The sequence below is a fragment of the Nannobrachium achirus genome (assembly GCF_963921795.1).
Source record: "Nannobrachium achirus genome assembly, chromosome: 22".
Taxonomy (NCBI): domain Eukaryota; kingdom Metazoa; phylum Chordata; class Actinopteri; order Myctophiformes; family Myctophidae; genus Nannobrachium; species Nannobrachium achirus.
The window spans coordinates 23,952,206-23,977,086 of record NC_137829.1 but is presented as its reverse complement, the minus strand read 5'-3'; the positions used below and the strand labels follow the sequence as shown (position 1 = coordinate 23,977,086).

The 24,881-nt window shown below is 41.0% G+C and overlaps 1 protein-coding gene across 1 annotated transcript; it reads right to left on the bottom strand.

Annotated features, from left to right (window-relative positions):
- Positions 1 to 67: 67 nt before the first annotated feature.
- On the bottom strand, positions 68 to 24,407 carry LOC308307509 (WD repeat, SAM and U-box domain-containing protein 1). The gene is made up of 11 exons (XM_080752775.1): positions 24,383 to 24,407; positions 23,978 to 24,272; positions 20,901 to 21,042; positions 20,032 to 20,219; positions 19,123 to 19,209; positions 17,369 to 17,462; positions 16,717 to 16,754; positions 15,428 to 15,460; positions 12,022 to 12,201; positions 7,928 to 8,062; positions 68 to 1,252 (listed from the first exon to the last, which is right to left on the bottom strand). Exons 2-11 carry the CDS (start codon positions 24,231 to 24,233, stop codon positions 1,089 to 1,091), a joined length of 1,317 nt encoding a protein of 438 aa, XP_080608901.1. The 5' UTR covers positions 24,234 to 24,272; positions 24,383 to 24,407; the 3' UTR covers positions 68 to 1,088.
- Between the last annotated feature and the right edge of the window lie 474 nt (positions 24,408 to 24,881).

Below are 24,881 nucleotides of genomic sequence, written 5' to 3'. Positions count from 1 at the left end.
ACCTGTGTTGGTCCTCAACATGGCCGTTTAGGACTACAAATGCAACCCATGAATTAGCCAGGTTAGTATCCATTGCATGCCAATTTATAATTGCAATTTATTTTCTTGTAGATTAAAGGGGTATTTCGGTCAAAAACGACTTTCCTACCTTTCAAATGATGATTCGGGAAGCTTCTGGGTTGATCCAGGTGTTGTTTGACCCATAGCAGCATTTTGTTCCATTTTCGATTTTCTCCCCTGCACCCCACGGCTCCAAAACGGCACCTTTTGGGTCGTTCCGTAATCCGGTTATTATTCTCGCTCAAAATTCACTTTTCTCGCTCGGTATCAGTCCCTCATACTGTTGTTAGCATATCCGAGCTACACCAGCTCCTGGTCGCCGCCATGTTTGTTTACTTCAAGCTCAACTCTCAACTTGCAGCCCAGGAGAGAAACACTGGGAAATCCCTAACCCGTTGGGAAACGCGCGTTCACGAGCTGCTGCTGCTGCTGCTGCTCTCACAGCTCCACCTCCCTCCCCCACAGCCTGTTACCTGTTGAGGCAGACAAGAGGCTACACCATACATCACTCTGCAGACTTTGTCGACATAGTTACATCTTTTTTCTTTGGCTAAGAGCATTTTTGTGTTTTATTGTTCGTCGCGCGTCGGGGAATCACGCGATACAAAACGGGATTTCCCAGTGTTTCTCTAGTTGGCCTGAGTTCAGAGTTGAGCTTTTTGTAAACAAACATGGCGGCGACCAGGAGCTGGTGTAGCTCGGATATGCTAACAACAGTATGAGGGACTGAGATCGAGCGAGAAAAGTGAATTTTGAGCGAGAATAATAACCGGATTACGGAACGACCCAAAAGGTGCCGTTTTGGAGCCGTGGGGTGCAGGGGAGAAAATCGAAAATGGAACAAAATGCTGCTATGGGTCAAACAACACCTGGATCAACCCAGAAGCTTCCCGAATCATCATTTGAAAGGTAGGAAAGTCGATTTGACCGAAATACCCCTTTAAGTACACTTACAAATATGAGGTGCCATGAATATTCGTAGATTAAGTACACTTACAAATATGAGGTGCCATGAATATTCATATTTGTTAATAATGAAGGTGAAGACTGGATTTCCATCGTCTTATGGCTATCTTCAGAGACCTGTTAGGAGTGACCAGTGTGGTCTGCAGAGGTAAGTTGGTCATGGGACTCGATCGGTTCTTGGCCTTGATCCAACTCTCGATGGCTTCTCTCTCGTAGGAATAGCCATCTGTTTAGGGAGAAAGTAGCATAGATTAGACACAGTGGTGGACAAAGTAGTAGTTGAGTCAAACAGTCTGGACTACAAGTGAAACTTGAACTTGAGTTAGAGATGGAGTATAGTGTTAAATAGCTCTGTGTTTTGTAATCATTGCTACTGAGTGTTCAGTAATAGGAAAAGAAATGAGCATACAAAATTGGAACTGGAACACTCCTGATTGGCAGAAAGTTTGTCACCTACCTGAAAAATGTGTTTGTTTATTAAAGGACAACTTTTTTTTTCAACAAGGGTTCATATTAGAACAGATTGTAAAAAAAAAAAAAAAAAAAAAGTTTTCATGTACTGCTTTCTATTGTTTTTGCGATTTTAATGACATTGATTTTAGTGGTTGGGGGCATGCGTGCAAGTGGCTAAATATTTGTTTTAGATACAATAAGCCCATTCCCAAAATGCACCACAATCTTTCATGGGCAGATGTGACTTGGGGGCTAGTAGTGTTACTGTAAATATTGCCGGCTTATTGTGTCTATTTAGGCAAGCATGCCCCCATGCAATGAAAAAATCTAAGTAATTAAAATCGCTAAAATAATAGAACGAATAATGAAAACATTTTAATACTCATATTTTCTTTAATTACAATCTAAAATATGAACCCTAGTTGTAAAAAACAATTAAGTTATCCTTTAAAGAGCTAGAGACACTTTAGAGTGACTGATTACTATAAGAATACAGTTTTACAAGAAACTTTGTTTTAACTAAAGAAATATCACTTACACTACCTTTAAAGTAATGGAGTGTATGCTTTTAAGAATACCTTTGTATTCAAAATTACATGTTACAAAGTGCATTTTTTCTTTTTGATATCAATGCTTTTCTGTATTAAAATGTAGGAAAAAGTGGAGATCCTGCACTCTTCTTAAGCTACAACGTTTCAGTCCAACTGACCTTCATCAAGTATCAGGTATAATGCAACACCTTGCAACTGCCATTTGGGGATAATGGTTGCAAGGAGTTGCAATTTTAAGAAGTTGCATTGATGTGGACTGGCCCACAGGTTTGTGGACCCCCTTCTGAGTCCATTTGGTTCCATTTGTACACTCTCAGAGTTATGGGGGTCCTTGAAATTAAAACATAAGGTTTCAGGTACATTATGTGAATCTGCAGCTGACAAAACTCTTAAATTGACTTGACGTTTGCTCTAGCCAAACTCCTGTCCTGTCATTTATTGTTCCTGCTGTGACAACTAGATCTACTATGGGGATTACATGATGCTTCTGGGTGTGATAATACTGCTTAACAATACTGAGAGACACCACAGAGAGAGCCTTTGCATATTTTTGGTTAAAGGAAAGAACTGTGTGGGGAGGCTCAATAAAAAAAAAGAATACTCAATTTACTCAGGTGTAAGTAGTCACTGATTAGCCCCTCCCTAATAAAACCTGGTGCCCATTTGCCATTTCCTGTTTGTCCTTTCTTTGTATGAGAAAGGTCGGAAACAGCTTGTTATTTTTCTTTAGTGCTTTCTGAGTTTAGGAGGAGGAGTGTGCAAATGTTCCCTTAATTGCAAATCTGTACATTCATATTGTGGTTCTAAATGAGTTCTGCTTAATAGGCTTGTCCACTCTAGCCATTGTGGAAATTCATCCCACTCCTCGACTGCAGGTAATATGGTATTCTGATTATATTGGAATGTAATTATGGTACATTGTGGAAGGCTAACTGTTTTGAATAGGCGTAGCTCCATTTATTCTTGTCGTATTTAGTTTCATTGTGATGCCACCTGTTTTTAATTTATTTCTTGTGTGAACCAGATGGGATTGAAACCTCACCCTACTGACCCTTTTCTCTCTCTCTCCCTACAGTCTGACTGTGGCTGCTTTTACTGGCCTGTGCTGGTGTACAAGTGTACTGTGTGTGTTGTAGTTGTTGTCGATTTTATTCAGATTGATAAACCACTTATCATTTGGTCTGTGCCTTAGGCAAAATATGTTTTAACAATGTCTGGTTTCAAATAAATGCACTTTTTGTCATCTTGAGAAGCTTGTCTCCGCTCCCTTTCTCTACAAATACGAACCTGTCTTGTAATTCAGTGTAGTTACCATAACACTTTAATAGGATTCCTTGGGTGAAACTCCAAAGGTGGCGTATAGTGACCCGCAAGCAACTCGGATGCTAAAGCTATCTGGCATCAGTTGCAATACCAACCCTTGGCAGCCCATTCATCCAAACAGACAAGTCCTATGTGATTGTGTTAAATGACATTAAACTCTCCAAGATTGTAGCTGTACAGGGTTATTATTATCTGTCAATTCTTTTTCTTCACAAAATCCACTGTTGAAGAGTTATGACCAAGTTATGATCAATACATTCTGTGCAGGTGATTATTTGTTCGAAAGTACTTGTTTTCAAAAATGTCTAAATTGCACATAATGCAGAAGGCCGCAGGATGTTGCCTTAACGCAACGTCCAAATGCCTTCTCCAATTGTATATGAATTTAGGGGTCCCTGGAATGAAAACGTTTGAGAACTACGTGTTAATGGATTGATATGCTGCATGCTATGAGTTTCAAGTGATATTTTCTCAGACTTAAGCTAATGAGAAGCTGTGGTCATAATACAGCACTGTTTGAGAAACTACTTGAAAACCTTAAAGCCTTAATTTAAAAGTATAAAGTTAGAACAGCAAATGTACTTGATTTAACAAAGACAAGTTTGATTAAAACTGCTATAGCGTTGATCATCTGAAACTAAGAAAATATGACAAAGGGTTATGAATTTTAATGATATTACTCTTAAAACCAAATGTCTATTTGCTTTCAATTAAAGTGTAAATCTGGGTTTAGACTTTTTTTTTTTTTTTTACAATTAGACATACCTAAATGTCATGTTATGTCCTAATGAACCTTGATCATCAGAAGGTGTATCTGTAGATTCAGTCATTCTGTCAGGGGTAGAGGTGTTTGCTGTGGATTTTCATCTTTTGCCCCGTCACGTCTCCCTTTAACTTTAAATATAACCTCCAAATTCTAATTAGTGTGAAAGTCCTAGTGGTGCAAGAGTAAAGCATAGGCCTCATAAGCTGAAGGTGGTGGGTTTGAATCTTGGTCATGGCAGAATTCTATTTTCTGCGTTTTTAAGCCATAGAGCATCGAGGCAGCCGGCCTCCATCCTCACGCCCGCTTTTAGCTCCGGTAGGAGAGGGAGGAGTTTACTTCCAGGGGGAGGAGTCTAATAAATTACATATACTAACTTGTATTTGGGGGACTTGTTTATTTTTAAGGATTTTTTTTTTTTTTTACATTTTGATTGAGATATTATCTAATTGTTTTTTTTTTAATATATATCACCAGTTTGATTTGCTCAGTTTTTTTGTTGTGATTTATATATTTTTTTTTTGTTTTGTTTTGAGGCTTTTGTGTTTGGATCTATTTGCTGTTTTAGGTGGACGGGTTGAGGTTTGAACCAGGGACTTTTGGTTTATGAGTCACAGATCTAACTTTTGAGCCACGCTGGCATGGAGAATGCAAACGGAAACGTTATACTTATTCCACATTTTAGAATTTAGATGAACAATGAAAATGTTCTTTGGGAGCTTTGAACCACTGACCTTCGGTATACTAGGCACAGATCTAATGTTTGAGCCACACTGACACAGAGGAGAAAGTCGGGAACGTTATACTTATCCCACATTTTAGAATTTAGATGAACAGTGAAAATGTTCTTTGGGGGGTTTGAACTACTGACCTTCTGTATACAAGGCACAGATCTAATGTTTGAGCCACACTGACACAGAGGAGAAGGTCGGGAACGTTATAGTTATCCCACATTTTAGAATTTAGATGAACAGTGAAAATGTTCTTTGGGAGCTTTGAACCACTGACCTTCGGTATGCGAGGCACAGATCTAACGTTTGAGCCACACTGACACAGAGGAGAAGGTTGGGAACGTTATACTTATCCCACATTTTAGAATTTAGATGAACAGTGAAAATGTTCTTTGGGAGCTTTGAACTGCTGACCTTCCACTTTCAAACCCCAGATTCATCTCTTCAGCCACTCAGACATACATGATAGCATTAAGAATGTAATACTTAACCCACTTTTTACAGTTTAGATCAGACTGAAAATTATATTCAAGAGATTTGAACCCTCAACATCTGGTTAATAAACCATAAGTTTATCATTTTGAGCCACACAGGCATGGCATAGGTCAACGAGAATGTAATACTTAACCCAACTTTTAGAATTTAGATCATACTGTACATGAGCAAGTGCCACATGCGACCCCCACTTTCATTTAAAGCGGCCCGCAGGTTAATATCGGAATACTTCAGTATACAGTATATTAGCAGCTTAAGGACAAGTATTCAAATGTTAATCTTTTTCATGTCCAATGTAGGCCTATTTGTATTCAAGTTAATAAAGTTAACATAAGTATAACTAAATGCATTTGAAATGAAATACATTTACCAATAAAAAAATAGCTAAAAACTCAAAACTTGTCGCACTGTGATGCATTTTGAGCTTGTAGATCAGCTATTTGTGCTACTTTTGTGTGACATAGATTGACGAAGTAGGGCACAAATTACAAAAAAAGAAAAATACTGAAAAAAATCTAAGTTGCCCACACTTGACTTACTGTATGTGGAAAGTGAAAATGTTCTTCTGTACTTCTACCTGTACTTTATCAGGTCTCATCCCAGCTCTGTTTTGTTATTTATTGCGACCATAGGTCGCAGTCAACTATGAAGATCGGCATATCCTGTCAGGGTAACGTAACGCCTGTCAGAGGGTAACGCCTCAACGTCTAGCTTCTATAGCTGATCTGTTGTGACATCACTTTGTTGTAACATCACATTGTTGACCCATATTTGGCAACTCGACCGCCACTTATTTCCGGGTTGTGCTGTGGCCGCTGGGTGGCTCGAGGTGGGTGCGTTTTAAAAATGATGTATTTTACAGAGTGTGTGGGGTGCTTAGAGGTTTCCCACCGCAGAGAATAGACTTTCAACAAAGCAAAACTAGCTTTGGTTAGGTGTGTAGTGAAGTAGTTTAGTTTGTCTTGACTGAAGTTGAGCCCTCGTAGGGGCTGAGAAATCCTGGTCGATTCTTTTAGCCAGCCGTCTGTCAGAGCGTGCAGCTGACGCTCTGGACCAGAGCTAGTGTGACCGTACCCTTAAGCAGTTAATTCATATTATACAACAGATAGTTCTAACGAAGCAATCTGATTGGTTGAAATAGCGCTCTACCCGTGCGAATAATGAGCACTGCCACACAGGTCTCATCAAACAAAGATATCAGCTGTGCTCTGCTGGTTGCGAAAGAGCTGAATCGCTCCCTCTCCCAACACTATGCTTGTGGCTAGGCTAGCAGTTTTCATGTGGCGTTCAGGGGTGAAATCTCACCTTTTCTACTTTTCATTACTTCGACTACGGGAACGTCACCAGTGTCGGCAGGTTAGCTACTCACCAGCGTCTGGGTTACTGAGGTTAGGTTTAGGGTTTGGGTTAGGTTTAGGCATAGAGGTTAACATTCACCAGCATCAGCAGGTTAGCTACTCACCAGGTTATAATTCACTCGCGTCGAAAGAATGGAATGTCGAACAAGTGTAATGTCGCAATATCAACACGTTCAGGGACATAGTAGCTAAATGTGGCATTAAAATGTACACATTTCTATTGAATATCTTAATTACAATGAAATTAAGTTGACATGTTTTTCTTTTAAGGGCAATTGCTGTATAATCGCAATATTACACTCGAGGGTGTTGGTTATGTGATTATTGGAACTTGTGCCCTGCCTGGTTACACCCCGCCATTCCGAAACACCGCTATTCCGAACGTTGACTTCTAACCCTAACCCTACCCCTAACCCTAACCCTAACCCTAACCCTAACTAACCCTAACCCTACCCCTAACCCTACCCCTAACCCTAACCCTAAACCTGCTTCGGAATAGCGGTGTTTCGGAATGGCGGACCGTTGCCGCCCTGCCTACGGGCACTCGCCCTTGGGCCTCGTGCCTGCGGCAACGCAGGCGTTCCAATAATCGCAATAACCAACACCCGCTTGTGTAATATTGCTTAAATGTACCTTTTCCCTTCCTAGAAATGAAGTGAAGTCAAGTATCCAACAATACAACTGCTCAAGTAAAGAACACACTCAAAAAATCTACTTAAGCAGTACTCATCAAGTAAATGTACTTTGTTAATTTCTAGTGTGTACCACTAATTAGTAAGGGTGCAACGGTTTACAAAATTCACGGTCCGGTTCGATATTTTGGTTTCACGGTTAGATACAAAAAATAAACAGAAATGTCCTTGATTTATAAATGTATTTTTATAACTACGTATTTTTTTGTTTTAACTTTGAACAATACGGTACCCAACCTCTAGGGTAGTGGTTCTCTAAGTGGGCTCTGCGGACCCCTAGGGGTCCTTGAGGGGGTTCCAGGGGAATGTGGATGTGGAGTGGTATTGTATTGTTCGGTACAGGGTCATTCGGTTTGGTACACCGTATAGAACAGTTCAATAAGAATGCATGTATTGTTGCAACCTTACTAATTAGATATCAGATATTGATGTGTGTTATGTGGAAATACTGCAGGTACACGACCAGGTCCACAGAGGGCGTAATAATGAATGATGAATACTATCATACACTTATTAGACATGAAGAGAACAGTACCTGCGGCAATGACGGGGTCTTTCATCAGCTCTCTGGTGATGGGACACACAAATTCATCTGGAGCTTCTGAACCATTCTGTTCTGCCTTCAGGGCCTCAATCTTCCTCAGGAGCCGACCACGCAAACCCACAGACTCTGCAATGAGACAGAGGGGAGTGACACACAGCAAAGGTCGTTGGGCTCCGGAATCAAACCTGCTACGCATTAGAGCCTATATTAGAGCCTAAAACTTGATTTATATTAGAACAAATTTGCACGACTTTAAAGACGAAACGCCGTCACAGTCACTTTATCCCTGTATCATTTTCAGAGCATCCATGCTCCAGACTGTATGAAAATTGTGGGAGTCTGGCTTGCGAGACCACCACGATGGTGACACCTTCCTGAATGGCTGCTGTGATGGCTGTGCAATTCAGGGAGTCACTGCAGGGGCATTCTTAGTGCCTGCATTTTGAGGTGGTCAGAATATAACGTGGCATGGTACAAAATCACTGGTGAACTGAAGGGATCTTTAGCAATGACCTCGCCTCCCAATGTCGAGGGCTGACTCATTCATTTGGAATTCTGCTGGGATTGGTATGCTGCTGCTGTCGTCATGGGGCTTCGTCTCTCTCTCTCTCTCTCAGCGTGTTTTTGCACACAGGCTGGCACAGCCTGGGAGCCTAGAACTAGACATTCTTGAGATTGACGTCACTGGGCACTTTCCACCTTCTGATCATTGGCCTGATTGAACACAGCAGATATCACTTTTTTTCAGAGTCTATTTGGATTTTACTGTGCTTGAGAGACAACAGACAGGTTACAGTACAATCTAATGACAGGGAGGCAGCATATGAAGCATCGTAGATGAGAGAGAAGCACCAAAAGAAGCATCATAGTATGTCTTTCTAGAAATTTAATTTACCTGGACTTTATATGCAGAATATAAAGTGATAATTTCCCTTTGTTTTTTTAGATTCGTTATTGGGCTTTTTATGCCTTTATTTGACAGGACAGTAGACTGACAGGAAATGGGGAAAGAGATAGGGAATAACATGTGGCAAAGGTCATCCAGATCGGGAATCGAACCAGCGACGCCAGCAGGCATCATAGCCTAATATGTGGTATGCGCCTTGACCACTAGGCCAGCGGGCGCCCCATTTTATTTTGATGTTATAATGTTGCAGCCAGTCAGAAGTATTTGATATTTAGTAGTTTACAGCCTTTATATTGGATGAATCCAACGGCATAAAGTTAATATTGCAGCTCAGTAAAGACAGTAAAAATCACTGTTTAGAATGAAAGGCTTTTAGAACTAATTATTATCTCAGTTTCACAACTGCCGACGGTCAGTTTGGACACTGCAAGAGTTATTAATACATTTACAAGAGTTTTGGTTTATTTTGTAATTCAATGAACACATAATGCACTTTATTTGGTTTACTTCATCTATAAAGTCTGATAGCGTTCACACCTATAATAAACTGGGCCATTCAGGTGGACCATGGCTCGCCCACTTGTTTGATCCGAACCAGGGTTTGAAATTCAAATGCGCGTTTTTGGTATTTATTTATTAATTATGAACATTTATCATCATTTATTGTGTAAAATAATTGAGCTAGGTGATTCTCCAGTTTTAATCCATGGCACAGCATTTTGGGATTTTTTTACACTTCTAAGTTATGGTTACTGCGGTTGGTGTCAGCAATATTGCTGTTCTGTTTTTCAAGCGCTGGTGGAGTTGCATTCTGAGAAATCTGCTATGAGAAGTCTGCACAAGTTATCTCTGATGCATAGGTAAAGTGGGCGGATCAAGTTCACATCCGGGTATTTGGACTGTACCTGGCCAGATGCGAATTTAGGATTGGAACAGTACCTGCTCAGTGACTGATGACATTTCACCCATTTCGCGCGGACAGACGTACAGACAAGTGCGCATATTGAGAAACGGCGCTGGGTGTTAAGCTTTTTATACAACTATGGTGTTTCCTTGTGCAGAGGACACGAGAAAACACACAGCCTCTGTGTATCTGATTTATTCAAAATACAGGTTCTGATGACTTCAGCATCTTAATACAATTATGTAATCAATTAGCCTGCACCTAGATTCTCGTGAAGAAGCCCTGTGAGCCTGCATTGAGAGGATGTGATTGGATTAAAAATTATGTGCAGAAGCAGCATTAAGGAAACAAATGGTTGAATTCCCAAAGGGAGAGGAGGGAGATTTGGATCTTAGCCAGAAAATCAAACTCATTAAAACTCATCAAGTCGTTCAATTAACTAAACCTGTGCTGTGCTCGTCTGCATTCTTTTCTGTCTTTAGCTGCCACTTTCCATATGTTGTCTTTTTTTTTCTTTTTTTTGGTACAGGAACAGTGGAGAAAAGCACAATCCTAAATACTGCATTTGCATTTAGACTGATGCTTTAACGTGACATGAAAATAAAATTGCAGTAAAGGCAGGCTGAGGAGCCACAATCTGTTCTATTTCACAGAGAGAAGAAAAAACATGTCCATAAAGGTAGAAAGGTGTGTGTGTGTGTGTGTGTGTGTGTGTGTGTGTGTGTGTGTGTGTGTGTGTGTGTGTGTGTGTGTGTGACGTGTGTGTGTGTGTGTGTGTGTGTGTGTGTGTGTGTGTGTGTGTGTGTGTGCGCGCGCACACACGTGCGCGTGTGCGTGTATTCAGAGTCAGACTAGGCATGGGGGTGTGATAGAGTACATAATGATTCTGCCTAAGTCTCTACAGAGATGCATTGAATTATGTTGAAGAACTTTTTTTCCCCTCGCTTGAAGATTCATGAATATTTCATAAAGTAAAGCGGACTGGAATCTAATTTCCACTGTGCGTGTGTGCGCGCGTGCGTTCATGAGTCTACGCAAACAACACACCCAGAATATGATAGTTTGTTAAGTGCACAAGGGAACAAAGGACAGCAGTCTCCTCCTCAGCCCTGATTCACTGCTAATGATGAGAGCTGTCCTCCATACTAACAACACACACGTTACCTTTGTCTGCACATCTGAGTCATAATCTGGTCACTAGCGGCAGCGCTGTGGTACTTTAGGACATGAGGACACGGTGATATCTCGCCGTCCATTTTAAGCTAATTTTAATTGGATCGATGGCTGGATGCACTCCAACAGAAAGGGGAAATGGTGCAGAGGTGCGTGTATACAGAACCTGTGGATAACCTTCAGTGAATGGCTGGTGTAATGTGTCAGTCCACAGCAGATAACAGAACAGAAGTGTCTCTATTTTCAGGTCATATCGTTGCTGTCGGGCAGAAACCTTGTATCTTGATATAACTTTTTTTTTCAAACATAGCAATGACACAAACAAAGAAAAGCTCATCTAACACGTTTTACTTGACTCTGCATAAAGAACAGTCAAATCAAGAATGTGGACAGGCACCAGGGCGGCAAAACGTTCATAGAAATGTGTGGGGAAAATATTTTTTTCGTCAAAAAATGCCCTACTTCCTCATGAGCTTGTACTGTAGATCGGCTTGTCTTGCTTCTAACTTTTTTTTTAAGTGAAAGTGATTAAGTGTGTCCTTGGGTTTTATGAATATTGAACCAATGTAAAGTATTAAGAGCTTGTGATGAGAGTATTAACAAGAGCATGTGACTAAATAGTAATAATTGGATCCATTGGAATACAGTTTTTGGACATACAAGGTATCCACCTGACAGCGACGACACATGAGGATGAATGGCGGGACCTTCGCTCTGCCCAAATCCACTAATCTCATTCTCAGAAGGATTATGATTGTTGGTGACTTAAAGGTCATCTGGCAAGGTACTGTCCCTATGACTTTATAGGCGGGCAGTAAAGCTGTATCTTGGCAACCGGAAGAAATAAATATCACATTTGGGGAAGAGCTACGGCAAGATAAAAGAACAGATAAATGCCTGCAGCATACAGTACTTTCCATTAGAAACTCGCGATAACACTGGGAGAAACAACCGAACCCCCAGGAAGAAAGCAATAAATCCTAATGTTTCTGTGTGTGTGTGTGTGTGTGTGTGTGTGTGTGTGTGTGTGTGTGTGTGTGTGTGTGTGTGTGCGCGCACGCGTACTCTATTGTAAGTGCTTGTATGTGTACTCATCCTTACCAACTCCCAGCTCAGAGGCCAGTATATCTTTGTTTAGCTGGCTCAGCTCTGGCCCGTCTATGTTGTTCACTTTAAAGATGCTGACAAGCTCCTCCAGTCCTTCCTCGTGCAGCCAAGTCCCCACGTCCTCCTCTGTCCAATCATCAAGCAGCATCCTGCTGTGAGCTGGTGGCTTCCTTCCTGCGGAACACACAACAGGAAGGGAGGAAGTGTTTTGTCGTAGTACTCCCCCCCCCATCCTGAATTTGGGCTTATCTGATGCAAACAAACACTTCCCACACATTCCACACAAAAGGGCCACCCATAGAAAACGTTATAATCTCGTTCCCTTCCTTTCTTGTTTTATCTTTCTTCCTCCGTCTCTCTTTCGGTCATATCAAACACACATGAACACAGCCTATCAGTCCGAGTATTAAGAATCTGTGCACATGGCACCATGGTCAGTACCAAAGTCAGTATAGTCATTAACCATAGTCAGACTCAGTACCAAAGTCAGTAACCATAGTCATTAACTATAGTCACGAACCATTTATATTTTATTATATTATTTCTGCAAAGTAACTAGTAAGTGTACAGTACAGTACGGTACCTTACCATACTTTACCTTACTGTACTGTAATGTACCATACCTTACTGTAGTGTACTGTAACTTACTGTACCTTACTGTACAAGTAAATTGTTTAAGAAGCGCTGATCCATACTGTGTGTGTGTTGTGGGATTTCTGTCTAGATCTTGTGTGTGTATATACGGATATAGCTGTTTATAGGGAGACGGTTTCACCGCTCCAAAAAAACAATGTCGATATTGATTCAGTAAGTTGATTTTGATACCGGTTATCGAACTGGTAGCATTATTTTTAATCAATTTGTCTACATTACACATTGAAATGTCTATACAAATCATTATAGAAAATGAACCTAGTGTATTTAACACAACAAACATAACAAAAAGGGTAACATGTCCTTAGGTCCAACACCCTTTGGTCCGACCACCAAAACCTAACCTTAACCCTGACCTCAGTAAAACTATGCCTAAACCTAATAGTCCGGGAGCCAAATGGTGATTTTTGGCTGAACGTGGATTCGCCTGTAAAAGTTTTTTTCTCAACTGATTCTTGTAGCTTGGGGTCACCTCTTAAGGATTCAAGATGATGACCAGTGATATCCATTGAGCATTTTTTAATAATAAAAAATGCTCAATGGATATCACTGGTCATCATCTTGAATCCTTAAGAGGTGACCCCAAGCTACAAGAATCAGTTGAGAAAAAAACTTTTACAGGCGAATCCACGTTCACCCCCATGGCTCCCAGACTATAACCCTAACCTCAGTAACCGTGACGTGGGTGATTAGCTAACCTGCCGACACTGGTGAGTAGCTAACCTGCCGACAGTGTTCGACCTATGGGGCAGTCCCCAACAAAAAGCATTAGAGTACAAACACAGGAAATAAATGTGTATAGGCCTATACACAAAAATCTGTGCTAATGGTTTCCATATTTCCCTTTTGATACCCTCTTACTGTATGTTTTGATACCTTGTAGTATGTATTGATGCTTTCATTTCAATGCCAAGCAAGTATAAAAAATTCGATGCCCAGGCCTACACATAAGAGATGAAAATTAAAAAATCAGCGTACGGTTGTTGTTTTTTTCAAATGCTGCCAGAATGCAAATCATCAACCTTGGCATCATGACACATGTGGCTAAAGCGGGCAGCTATAATTTATCATCCAGGGCTGAGATAAACTGTCCCGTGGTGTGCTGGGCCCGCTAATGACACCTCCTCTGCACCCTCATGGCTTCCATCTCCCATCATTAGCCATGTGAATGATAACCCTGCGGATGGGGAGGTGGATCTCATTACCGCGCCGACCGCATGTTTGGATTCCCCTCACCTTTACCCTTCCCACTCCTTGCCTTTTTCCCCCCTCTTCGCCTGCCTGCAAAATAATCTTTCAATTTCCTCCAGAGATATATAGTTATCCCAAAGAATGATTACACCCTTAATTCACTAGTGAAATAATAGATGAATCAATCCATGAATGCATTTTAGAATGTATACTAGACGAATCATAAAACCTAATTTACTGTATACTCGGTCACTTGACAAAAATAAGGTATTTTCAAGCTACGTAGCAACACGCCACGCTGTGAATATCCATCATTTTGGACACTGTTGTGCGGAGTATGAATGGGGTTTAACATTAAGCTCATTTCCAGCACTGCTGCTGCAGTCAGTGGAGGTGTTCCTGAACACGGTGCAAAGCGATGGATGTCCCACTTATCAGTTATCAGGCCTACATGGATACTGTGCAGGGTTGACACCTCCTCTCTGTGACCCTGGATGTCCCAGGCTGAGTCATGGAAAGGTTATGTTAACAGTGGACACGTAGGGCATTAATAGAACACTAACTCTCTTATATGCATATCGTCACTGTCAGGCAGAAACCTTGTATCTCCAAGTTTCTAATTTGTACGTTTTATTTTTGTAAAGTAAAGTAAAGCCCTGCTTCCCCATACAAGACTGTTGCACAAAACTAGTAGATCGGCTATTTTCACTAGTTTAAATTCATTTCTTAAAGTGATAAATAGAAAACAAACAGTTTTGGACATACAAGGTTTACACCCAACAACAACAACAACAACAACGATATCCTAGTAACCAGGGTGGGGGAAGTGGAGTAGGTTCCTGCATCTGCTTTTGTAGTAGGGATGTGTTATACTCTAGGGCTTAAGTGATTAAGAAAATGTCTCTCTGTATGTTTTTTTAAATAACAAATCGAACCCTGACAGTAACTGACCTATTCTTTCCTTTTTGTTTCATCACCCCTCTGTAATGTACCCGTAACTTGTGAGCTACACTATGCTTTGTGTATGCAGTATTCATATACTGTACATGTGTGCCTGTATGTTCTCAAAGTGCATGTGTTGCATGATACTGTATCCACCTGTTTCCGCGGGAGTTTACTGGAGATTATTTGGACCACACTTCCGGTTTAACAGCAGACATACAAGCAGATGCAGCCCGTTGTGAGCTTGTAAATCACACTCGGCTGCGGCGCCGGAAGCTTGGTACAACGTCTGCGCAATGCACTATGGGGCGTTGGAAACCCGTGGATACAGTTGTTTTTATATAGATACTATGATTGAATTTAATCCAGCCCCCTATAACGCACTTGTTTTGTGCTTTATAAATAAACTTGAAGTGAATCCTCAGAACCATATCTATCTAGGCCTTGCTATCTTCTTCTCTTGCTCTACCAAGTGACTGGTAGTGAGCAGCATACCATCTACTGTGGATGGATAAATAAAGGCTGCCAAAGATTTTAACATATACGTAGATCAGGGGAACACAACATTAATTACATAGCTATTTTTAAAGCAATTGATAACATAATTATTTACCTTTACATGTAGGCTGCTGCTGTTGTTCAGCAACTATACAATAAAGAAGAAAGAGGGTGTTAAAATAGAGAAAGCAACATTGTTTATGGAGAGATGGAATTTTCTAGCCTTTTCTGGACTGATGAGGCCTCCTGATGTCTGAACTCTCAGCTGCAGTTTTATTTTTTATTTGGTGTTCCAAGTATTGTCTTTCATGAATGTGTTATGTCTTTGTTTTCTTTTTATAAAAAGGTCCCAGTTACTGTCTGTCTGAGTGTCTGTCTGTCTGAAACCGCGTTTCTCCTCAGTGGCTGGAGCAATTGATCTGAAATCGCATCACCATCAGCATATGAACACACCTGACATAACTGTGAAGCCCGTTTGTCACTTTCACAAATCGTATGCTGTATAATTGCATTTTTATGGTGTATCTATATCTATTTAGCCTACAGTACCTTTTGTGACCACACATGTTAAGGGAGGGGCGCTGTTGTTCAGGCCATGCACAATCACACACAAACCCACACACACGGGCGGGCGGGGGGGGGGGGGGGGGGTGTGGTTCTGGCCCTGTTACAGATGTTGTCCAAAATCATGCAGATCGGTACACAGTATCTCTGTAGCCGTTAAATGGAACGGGTATTTCTTACATTGATGCTCCTACATATTAGCATGCAAGCACTAGTTAAAGTTACTTTCCATCCCTCATATACTGTGTGCACAGTGCACATCCCATAATCCACACACTGCACATCATTTCGGAGCTCATATCTTTGAACGGGTAAGGGCTAGTTTCACAAGTTTTCCAATAAAAAAAATAAAAAAAAATGTACAAAAATCCTTTGAAAATAGCAGATCTGCAAGGTGACAATGCGTCGCATCGTGACGCATTGTGAGCTTGTAGATCGGCTATTTTCAAATGGCCGAAATGTATATAAGGCTGAAGTGATCTGTAATTATAATCAAAATCTACAAAGTAACTAGTAACTAAAGTAGTGGAGTAAAAGTACAATATTTGCCTCTGAGGTCTACAGTAGTGTAGTAGAAGTAAAGGTATTGGACATTGGAAATAGTGGTGGAGTTACAGTAGGTAATGGTCAAGTTGTGTGTACCTGTCGTGCTCGTTCAAAGTGTGAAGCAGAGCTCCCAGGTTCTGTGAAGGAAATCGTAAACAAACCATAATTTAATAATTCGAAATGTTTACCATCACCGTTAACAGAGACTGTGGTGTAGGGATGAGAACCATCCTGTGCATCAGTTACTTCAGTACAAACGTTGAACACACTTTTGTAAAATAATTTGTGTTTTACGCACCGCGTCATACACTGCGATGGTTTTGTCCACTGAGCTGTTGGATGACAAGGGGGGAAAGAATATTGCTATTATTTGCATACATTAAAAAGAGGAAGTCATGGATTTGTTTTATTTATCTTGTCGCATTCCTAAGCCAATAACTTGTTGACCTGCAGTGGTTCCCTATGGCAAGGGTCTTCAACAGGGGGTCCGGGACCCCTAGGGGGTCCTCAGAGGAATGTGACATGTGACATAGTCTCCATGGGGTGAGTAATCGATAGGGAAAAAAAAGGTCATTTTGGGGGTGAACTATCCCTTTAATGTGTATTAACAATGTAGAGCTCTTAATGTATCATGTAATTAATGAAAGACAATTTCATGCAACCTAAGTGCAGGACAATCCAGAGGCAAATATTTCTAAACTTAAGCAGAAGAAAGAAGACTGTGACTGCGACTGCTCTGGAAGACAAGCCAGCAGGAGCCTGAAAATGGCAAGACACACTCCCCTAGTGACCAAATAGAGAAACAGCAGGATCAGCATGTGCTGTTTAAGGTAAAAGCGGTAATATTGATTTGGGGGAAATATTTGTCAGCATTAGATTGCTGATTAGATGCTGTGGTGATAACAGAAAGGCTTTGCTCCTTATATGTCAAGAGACAGCCTGTTACCCTGAGACAACCATCTCTCCATCCCAAGAGAATGCACAGGAGAGGACCGGGGCCGATTGTCCAGTGAGAGTGTGTAGCAGCGTCATCTCACAGGCTGAGAATCAATAAGGCACGCACACACACATGCACACACACGCACGCATACGCGCAAACAGCCAAACACACATGCGCAAAGTTAGTCAGACCTCAGATGGCACCATTGTCTGTCCACATTTTGATCAGCTAGTACCTATAGACTAGTACCCCCTGCAATTTTTTTCACAGCAAACTTCACACATGAATTCAGGTGCACGCACACCTAAGCACCCCACCTCCCCACCCACGCAAACAAACTCTGGCAGACTTCAGACCGAATCACTGTCAACCGCCTGCAATCCATTACAGCAAACTTTTCTGTCAATAACTGCTGCTGAGTAGCTATCAACTGGGCTCCCCACTGACTACTGCGTCTGCAAAAGGTTAGAAGACTTATTTTTCTTTTTTTATTCACAAACATTGCCAGAAATAGCATTTTATACAAACATGGACAGAATGCCTAGAATAAAGTAGTTCAGCGTGAATGCCAAATACAACAAAATGTAGACAAGAACCGTTTTAAAGAACACAATTCCTATTCCTATCATTACAATTCCTACCAAAAAGAATGGTGGATAAGCCTAAGAAATAAGTTAGAGCGCAAACTAAGAGTTTACAGGGTTATTTGCATTTGTGATTGAGAAACAGACACAAAACGGTATGGTGAACAATCCTGAAATGTAACATTGAACCAGATTCTTTTACAATGTACATTTATCTGCCATTATTATACCAATACACTACTATGTACAACTAGAAAGTGTGGTTGCCAATTTACTTGGCAACCACACTTTCAATTTACTACTTTCAATTTACTACTAAAAAAAAAACGTTGAGGGTTTGGGGGTTACTTCTAGAGGAAATAATAAAGCTGGACAAGAACTATTAATCTGGTTGCCCTGTAGGCAGGCAACCACACTAATTAGCAACTTCCTCCACTTGTGGAGATTCTAAGTAATTTCCATATAATCATTTTTAAAGAGGCTGTAAAATGTTATTTTTCTGTCTGTGTCCCGTGTAGAGGTTGTGCAGAGAGAAAGGCTCCCTGTGGACTGCCCACACATCACACAACCTCCCCAAAAACAAATGTTACCGCGGCAACGCATACAGCTCAGCCACTGGCAGCATTCTGAACCATAACGCCATCATCGATGGAAGGAGAGTATCGATTGTAAAGAGGACTGCTAAAAGGCTGCTGATTGGTCGTATAAACTCCACATAAACCAAATACATCGAAGCATATTTATGTTCATTAATCGTTTCAGATGATTCAAGGAATAAATGTCACAGCGGATGCGTGATGATTTTCCCATTTGTGCCGGTGCATGAACAGTGACACACTAACAGGTCAGGGATCCAAAATCCCAAGCGATATCTAGGCTCATACAAAGACATCGATAATGTATTGATATACAGTATATTGCCCAGCCCAGACAGACAGACAGACAGACAGACAGACAGACAGACAGACAGACAGACAGACAGACAGACAGACAGACAACACCTTCCTTCCTCTGCTGCATTTAAGCAGAAAGTGATGATCCATTATTAATGGTACTCTTTCCCACTGATTTATTCCACACACTAGACCTGATGAAATGATTCTATTCTGTGGTGCGATTTCAAGGTTGACCCCCTCTCAGAGGAGGTGGAGGCTAGAATGCAGGGGACTGCTGTACCTGTTCCTCCACGCTGGGAAACAATCCATATCTTTAGCAGGCTGTCTTGTCCACAGGAGGCCAATCGAAACTCCATGCAGCCGTCATCTATAGAGAACAAAAAAATAACATTTCACTCTCCATCAGTGTTAGTGTTATCATGTTGGCTGGGATACAATATCATGATACAAAGTGGGAAATGAATGTTATCATTAACAAATGGCATTATGTAAACCAGGAAGTTATATGTGGATCTCAGGCTAGCCTGTGAAAATAGTTATCATCTATATGTCAGTCGTCTATGAATCCAAATCCAACAAGACAAAAAAAAACAAGAAAAAAACAAAAAAAAAACAAGACAAGACAAGACTAGCATCCTGCAGAGCCACATGTCAAAATTCCTCAGGGAACGTACATGCATATTAAAATGAAATGCACCTACTGTATACGTCCAACACTCTCAAGTGCCAATAACACAGGATTTCACTGTTCTTATCCATTATTTGTCACCATGCAGTGGCGAAATTAGACCTTATTCCCCATGGGTTTTCAGATCAAGGGGGCCCTGATCAAAGGGGCCCGGGTCTGTTGTCTTTGCGCGATTTAAGCGCAAACTACAATGATTAATCCACAGATTAGGAAAGTAGGGCCCTGGGACCCCCTAATATATTGGAAATTACAAAATATATATAATATACTAGTATGAATTTATGTAGATATGGGCGCATTTCTTTATTTAGGCCTATTAAAAACAAAATGAAAATTCACCACTAGGGGGGGCCCTTGGGTTTTTAAAACCCAAAAACCCTGCCAAATTACGCTTGTGTCACCATGTCTTTCTCTTCGAATGACACATGGATAAAATATACCAAAAGCTGAATTCATCAAAGCTCATTTAAATCAAGTACATATCAGTGTTGAGTGTCTCACCACTTGTATACTGGTGAGCAAAGCTGCAGCAGGTGACTCCCAGGTCATGGGCATCCCTCTCAGAGTGGAGCAGGTCGGCATGGACGTCCCACAGTTTGATGGCACCATAGGTGCAGCCAGTCACAAACATCTGTCCACATGGCGTGAAGCAGCATGCAACCACACTGGCCTCACTTGCAGCTACACACCTACAGTAGTAGACACAAACAATTAACGCCTTTTTTCCAACCCTGACACACACATTTTTCCACTTTTCAACCCATCTTCAAATAATTGGTCCTCAATAATGTTCACGATAAAATAGCAAAAATAAAATCCTACTCAGTCTGTCTCTCTTGGAAGGACTGTGGGCAGTGTGGACTGTGGGCAGTTTTTAGAATTTTGGAATTGGACAATTTCCAGGTGGATTTGTTTTATTGCTGGTCTTGTGTCGTAGTCTGTATGTGTCTGTTTTTATTGTGGTGTATTTGTTTTTAGTAGGCACTTTATGCACATTACAACAAATTTATGTGTAAACAGACAATAAACTGACTTGAACTTGAGTTCAGAAATCCGCCTACCAGTGACGTTGTTACTCGTTAGGCAGATTTTTATGTATTTTAAACATTTATTTAAATTGTTTTATATTTTGATTTTTATAATCTCAAGAGCAATGACTTCCATTATAGCATGGTAACTTTTCAGGAGTAGAAAGCCTGCCGTTTCTATTAGCTTGGATTGCCCATTGATGATGTCACTGGTAGGCAGGTTTCTGAACTGCTCAAAGCCCTCCTATGAGCACTCCTTTCCTCCTTGAATGGCTCTGGCAAGAGCAACCAGTCAGAATGAAACAGCAAACAGGAACGGGAAGTGATGCCCAACTTTCATACCTGCTCAGTGTTTTGAAGTTAAAGTCCCAGAGCGCCAGGGTTCCATCACAGGCCCCAGACAGGAGCAGGGTGCTATCGGGCGACAGCGCGCATGCCCGGACCGGGCTGCGGCCTGGGTGCTCCAGCGTCCCCAGCATCTCACCTGAAGTGGTGGAAAAAGTACTCAAATGTTTTACTTAAAGGGGCACTCCACCACTATGTTCATATAATTGGTCCTCACTCAAAAATAGCTTTTTTTTTTCTCAGAGGAGGGCTGTGGGAAGGTCAGAAACCCATCGTCTTGTGACATCATCGATTGCCAATCCAGCTTATAGAAACTGCAGGCTTTCTATTCCTGAAAAGTTGCAATTTTAAAGTGGAAGCCATTGTTCTCGCGATAATAAAAATCGAAATATTATTTTCAATAATATTGATTAATTTTTTTGGGGGGGAAATTGATGATGTCACAAGACGATGGATTCTGAACCTCCCACAGCTCTTTTTGATATTGTGAAATTGTGATATTTTATCATGAACATTAGTGAGGACCTATTATATGAAGACAGGTTGAAAAGTGGTGAACTACTCCTTTAAGTATCAATACTGCAATATAGAAATATTCTGTTGCAACTAAAAGTCTGGTATTCAAATTTACTTCAGTTAAAGTACAAAGGTATTGGCATCAAAATGTACTTCTTTTTTATTATGTATATAAATATTTTAGTAGTCATTTCCCTTTATCAGCCACTATATTTCCTTGCAAAAAGACATCCCCCTGGCTGTATTTTGGTTCTGTTCCACTGTTTATGTTGACATTAAACCCAGAGAAGAGAAGTCTGTGAGGGGAGGGGGGAACTCGGCCAGAGCTCTTAATTGCTCCCTCTGAACTTCAAAGGGGTTGTGCACTGAGTTGATTGATTGGGCCATAACTCCTTCTGTGCTCGTTAGTGATCTCTCTAATAAATTAAAGCATCAAAGACAGCTACCAGTTTGAGGCCTGTCAGAGAGGGGAGGGGGGAGTGTGTTGGTATAGACCGACTTCCTGAGTGCTCCCCTGTAGAGAACACCGTCGCCATTGCCATGATGCAAACAGCAGCCAGAGGTGGAGTAGAAGTAAATTATTGAAAATGGGAAATACTCAAGTAAAGTACAAATACTCCAAATTGTACATAAGTACAGTACTAAATGTAGGCTACAAGTTAGGCCCTACTTTACACTACTGTTTACACCGCAGAAATGGCACCGGTGTCCCCCAGGAAATCGGTCTATACACACAGACTTGCCTAGTTCCCCTTTAATGTACCAAAAGTAGAAAGTACTCATTATGCAGAATGTCCCATTTCACAAGTTTTCAAATGTATAAAATGTATAAAAATGTGAAAATAGCAGCTCTACAAGCTCGCGACATTAGCTGCGTTTCCATAAAGCTTATTCGAATTAGCATTTTGCCTGTTTCCATTCACTGATAAAATGCGATTCTTGGAAGATAGTTCATGAAATAAGCTGTCGGACAGGCACTATTTTTCCAGTCAAGTGAGAGACACATTATTGAACATGCACTCTATCCCAGGGCTCTTCAGCCTATAGATTTCATATACTAGACCTTGCCCGTTCGAAGATATGTGCTCCAAAAGAGAGAGAGAGAGAGAGAGAGAGAGAGACCATGCACATTCCTAACTGTGAGAGAGGTGTGTGTATGTGTGTGTGTGTGTGTGTGTGTGTGTGTGTGTGTGTGTGTGTGTGTGTGTGGGGCTACAGATCCCATGGCCTGGAGGAACGGACCGTAACCCTGACAACAGGCTGTAGAGTTGAACAGAAGTGGAAGACAATGCTAATAAACAGCTTTCATTTGGGAGAAATGAAATTCGGGCTCGAATAATGCTAATGGCCAATACCATGTGAACTTTGGGATCAGTTGCTGAATCGAGTGAATAGATAAATGTGGATAAGCGTGAGCGTTAGAGCGTGAGTGAGTGAGTTTGCTCGTTTAATAGATAGATAAGAGAGAGAGAGAGAGAGAGAGAGAGAGAGAGAGAGAGAGTTTTACTTTTGAGCACAACTTTGAACGTGTTGGTAACTTGGTACAACCAAAAGGCGGCCGACCCCCACCAGCCCTTCCCGCGAGTTCAATGCATTTTAATTCAAAACATAATTCGCTTTAGTGTTTCCATTCTCTAATGCGCATTACGTTTTTTCGATAAAGCCTCAAAATCCACCTCCTCCAAGCGCATAAATGTTTTTGCGAATAATGAAAGTTTATTCGAATTTTGAAGTATTTCCATTCACTAATGCGCATTACTTTTTTTTCGATAAAGCCTCAAAATCCACCTCTTCCAAGCGCATAAATGTTTTTTGCGAATAATGAAAGTTTATTCGAATGTTGATGTGTTTCCATAAAAAGATTTATGCGCAAAAGCCTTAATGCGCATTAAAAAGCCCCTTTTCCACAGGCCCAACACCACACCACACTGCCCTCTTGTGCCAGGTTTTCCACTACAAGGACCTGGGTAGAGTGGTGTGAAAGTGGTACTAAACGTGGTACTAAAAAGTATCCAATCTAGACTAGAGTAGGTCTGAGCTAGGCCAAACACTTCATAATGACTGATCACTCACTGACTTTTCATTTAGACCACCAGGATATAGTTGTAATAGATGATAATAGATTCTCTTGTGTTATAACCACTATTATAATCTATTATTATTGTGTTTTATAATCACAGTTATAATTCATTATAGTGTAGGCCTATTATAATTTAAGATAGTTGTAGCATAATACAAATGTATATTGTATTATAATCACAGTTAAAAGGGTCAATTTGTTTCTAGGGGTACTTTTGTGTAATGGAAAATGTAGATATTTGTATGTGGTGTGGCGTGGTCGTGTAGTAGTGTGGTGTGGTGCTAAAGCTTCAGTCGAAAAGGGGCTAAAGAAGTCTTTATGGAAATGCACCTGTTGAGCTTGTAGAGCGGCTATTTTCAAAGATACCCTATTATTGGAAATAGTCCAGTAAAGTAAAAGTACCTCAAAATTGTAGTTAAGTACAGTATTGAGTAAATGTACTTAGTTACTCTACTCTAAAACACTGCTCAGTGCTCACCTGTCGCTGGACTCCACATCATTATGGACGCGTCTGTGGAGCATGTCACCAGGTAGCTGCCGCAAGAGCTGAAGCGACAGCAGTGGACGCCGTATCCGTGGCCCGAGAGAGGCGAAAACGGGAGCTCCGAGAAGTCACTCGTGTCATAAAGGCGTATAGTTTTGTCGCCCGAACACGTCGCCAACAGGGTAGGGGAAAAGTCACAGTAATTTACCTCGTCTCTGTGATGCTCAAGAGTGCACATTAATGACACCATTTTGTAGTGATGTTGTTGAGTCGTGTCCCGGTCCTGGATCTGCAAATGAAACGGTTTACTCACAAGGTGGCGCAAATACCCAAGCATTCGTTCAATAATAGTACTGGCACCGTCTGCCACTGAACAACAATGAGACCTGAGACACTTACCTCACTACACAGCGTACGACTGTGTCTATGCTGTGTCCATTATGTAAAGAACAGTTCAACACTACTTCGTTTTATTGCTGTGTGTGTCAACACTCACCCTTTATCTGTCATGTGACGCTGGCTGACAGTGTGTACAAGGTCACTCCTTGGTTAATAACAGCATTACTATCACTATCATTCAGGCAAACATTTTACCGAAAAATGCTTGCAAAACACTGGGTGGGTAACTAATCCAGTGTAAATGGTTTATTCCAATTTACAGAGTATAGGCTACTGTAGAGTTATAAAAGTCAAATAGCATTAATCTTTGGCAAACACACGTTATACAATTATATTGTTGTAATTTCAAGTCTGCTTTCAGCATATTGAGCCAATATGACAACAACCTAACCTTAGGACAATTTAGTACACAAATGAAAAGAGAAACAAAATAAGAAAAATAACACTACCTAGCCTCAAAGCAAAGACATTTAAACTACAGACTTTCAAATGGAGAAGT

Bases quoted from the DNA above. Each gene is read 5' to 3' on its own strand.
- LOC308307509 (XM_080752775.1), bottom strand. From the start codon at position 24,233: ATGGTGTCATTAATGTGCACTCTTGAGCATCACAGAGACGAGGTAAAT. The intron at 21,043-23,977 runs GTGAGCACTGAG...CCACCACTTCAG, and splicing joins GATGTGGAGTCCAGCGACAG to GTGAGATGCTGGGGACGCTG. The intron at 1,253-7,927 runs GTACTGTTCTCT...CTCCCTAAACAG, and splicing joins AGACCCCGTCATTGCCGCAG to ATGGCTATTCCTACGAGAGA.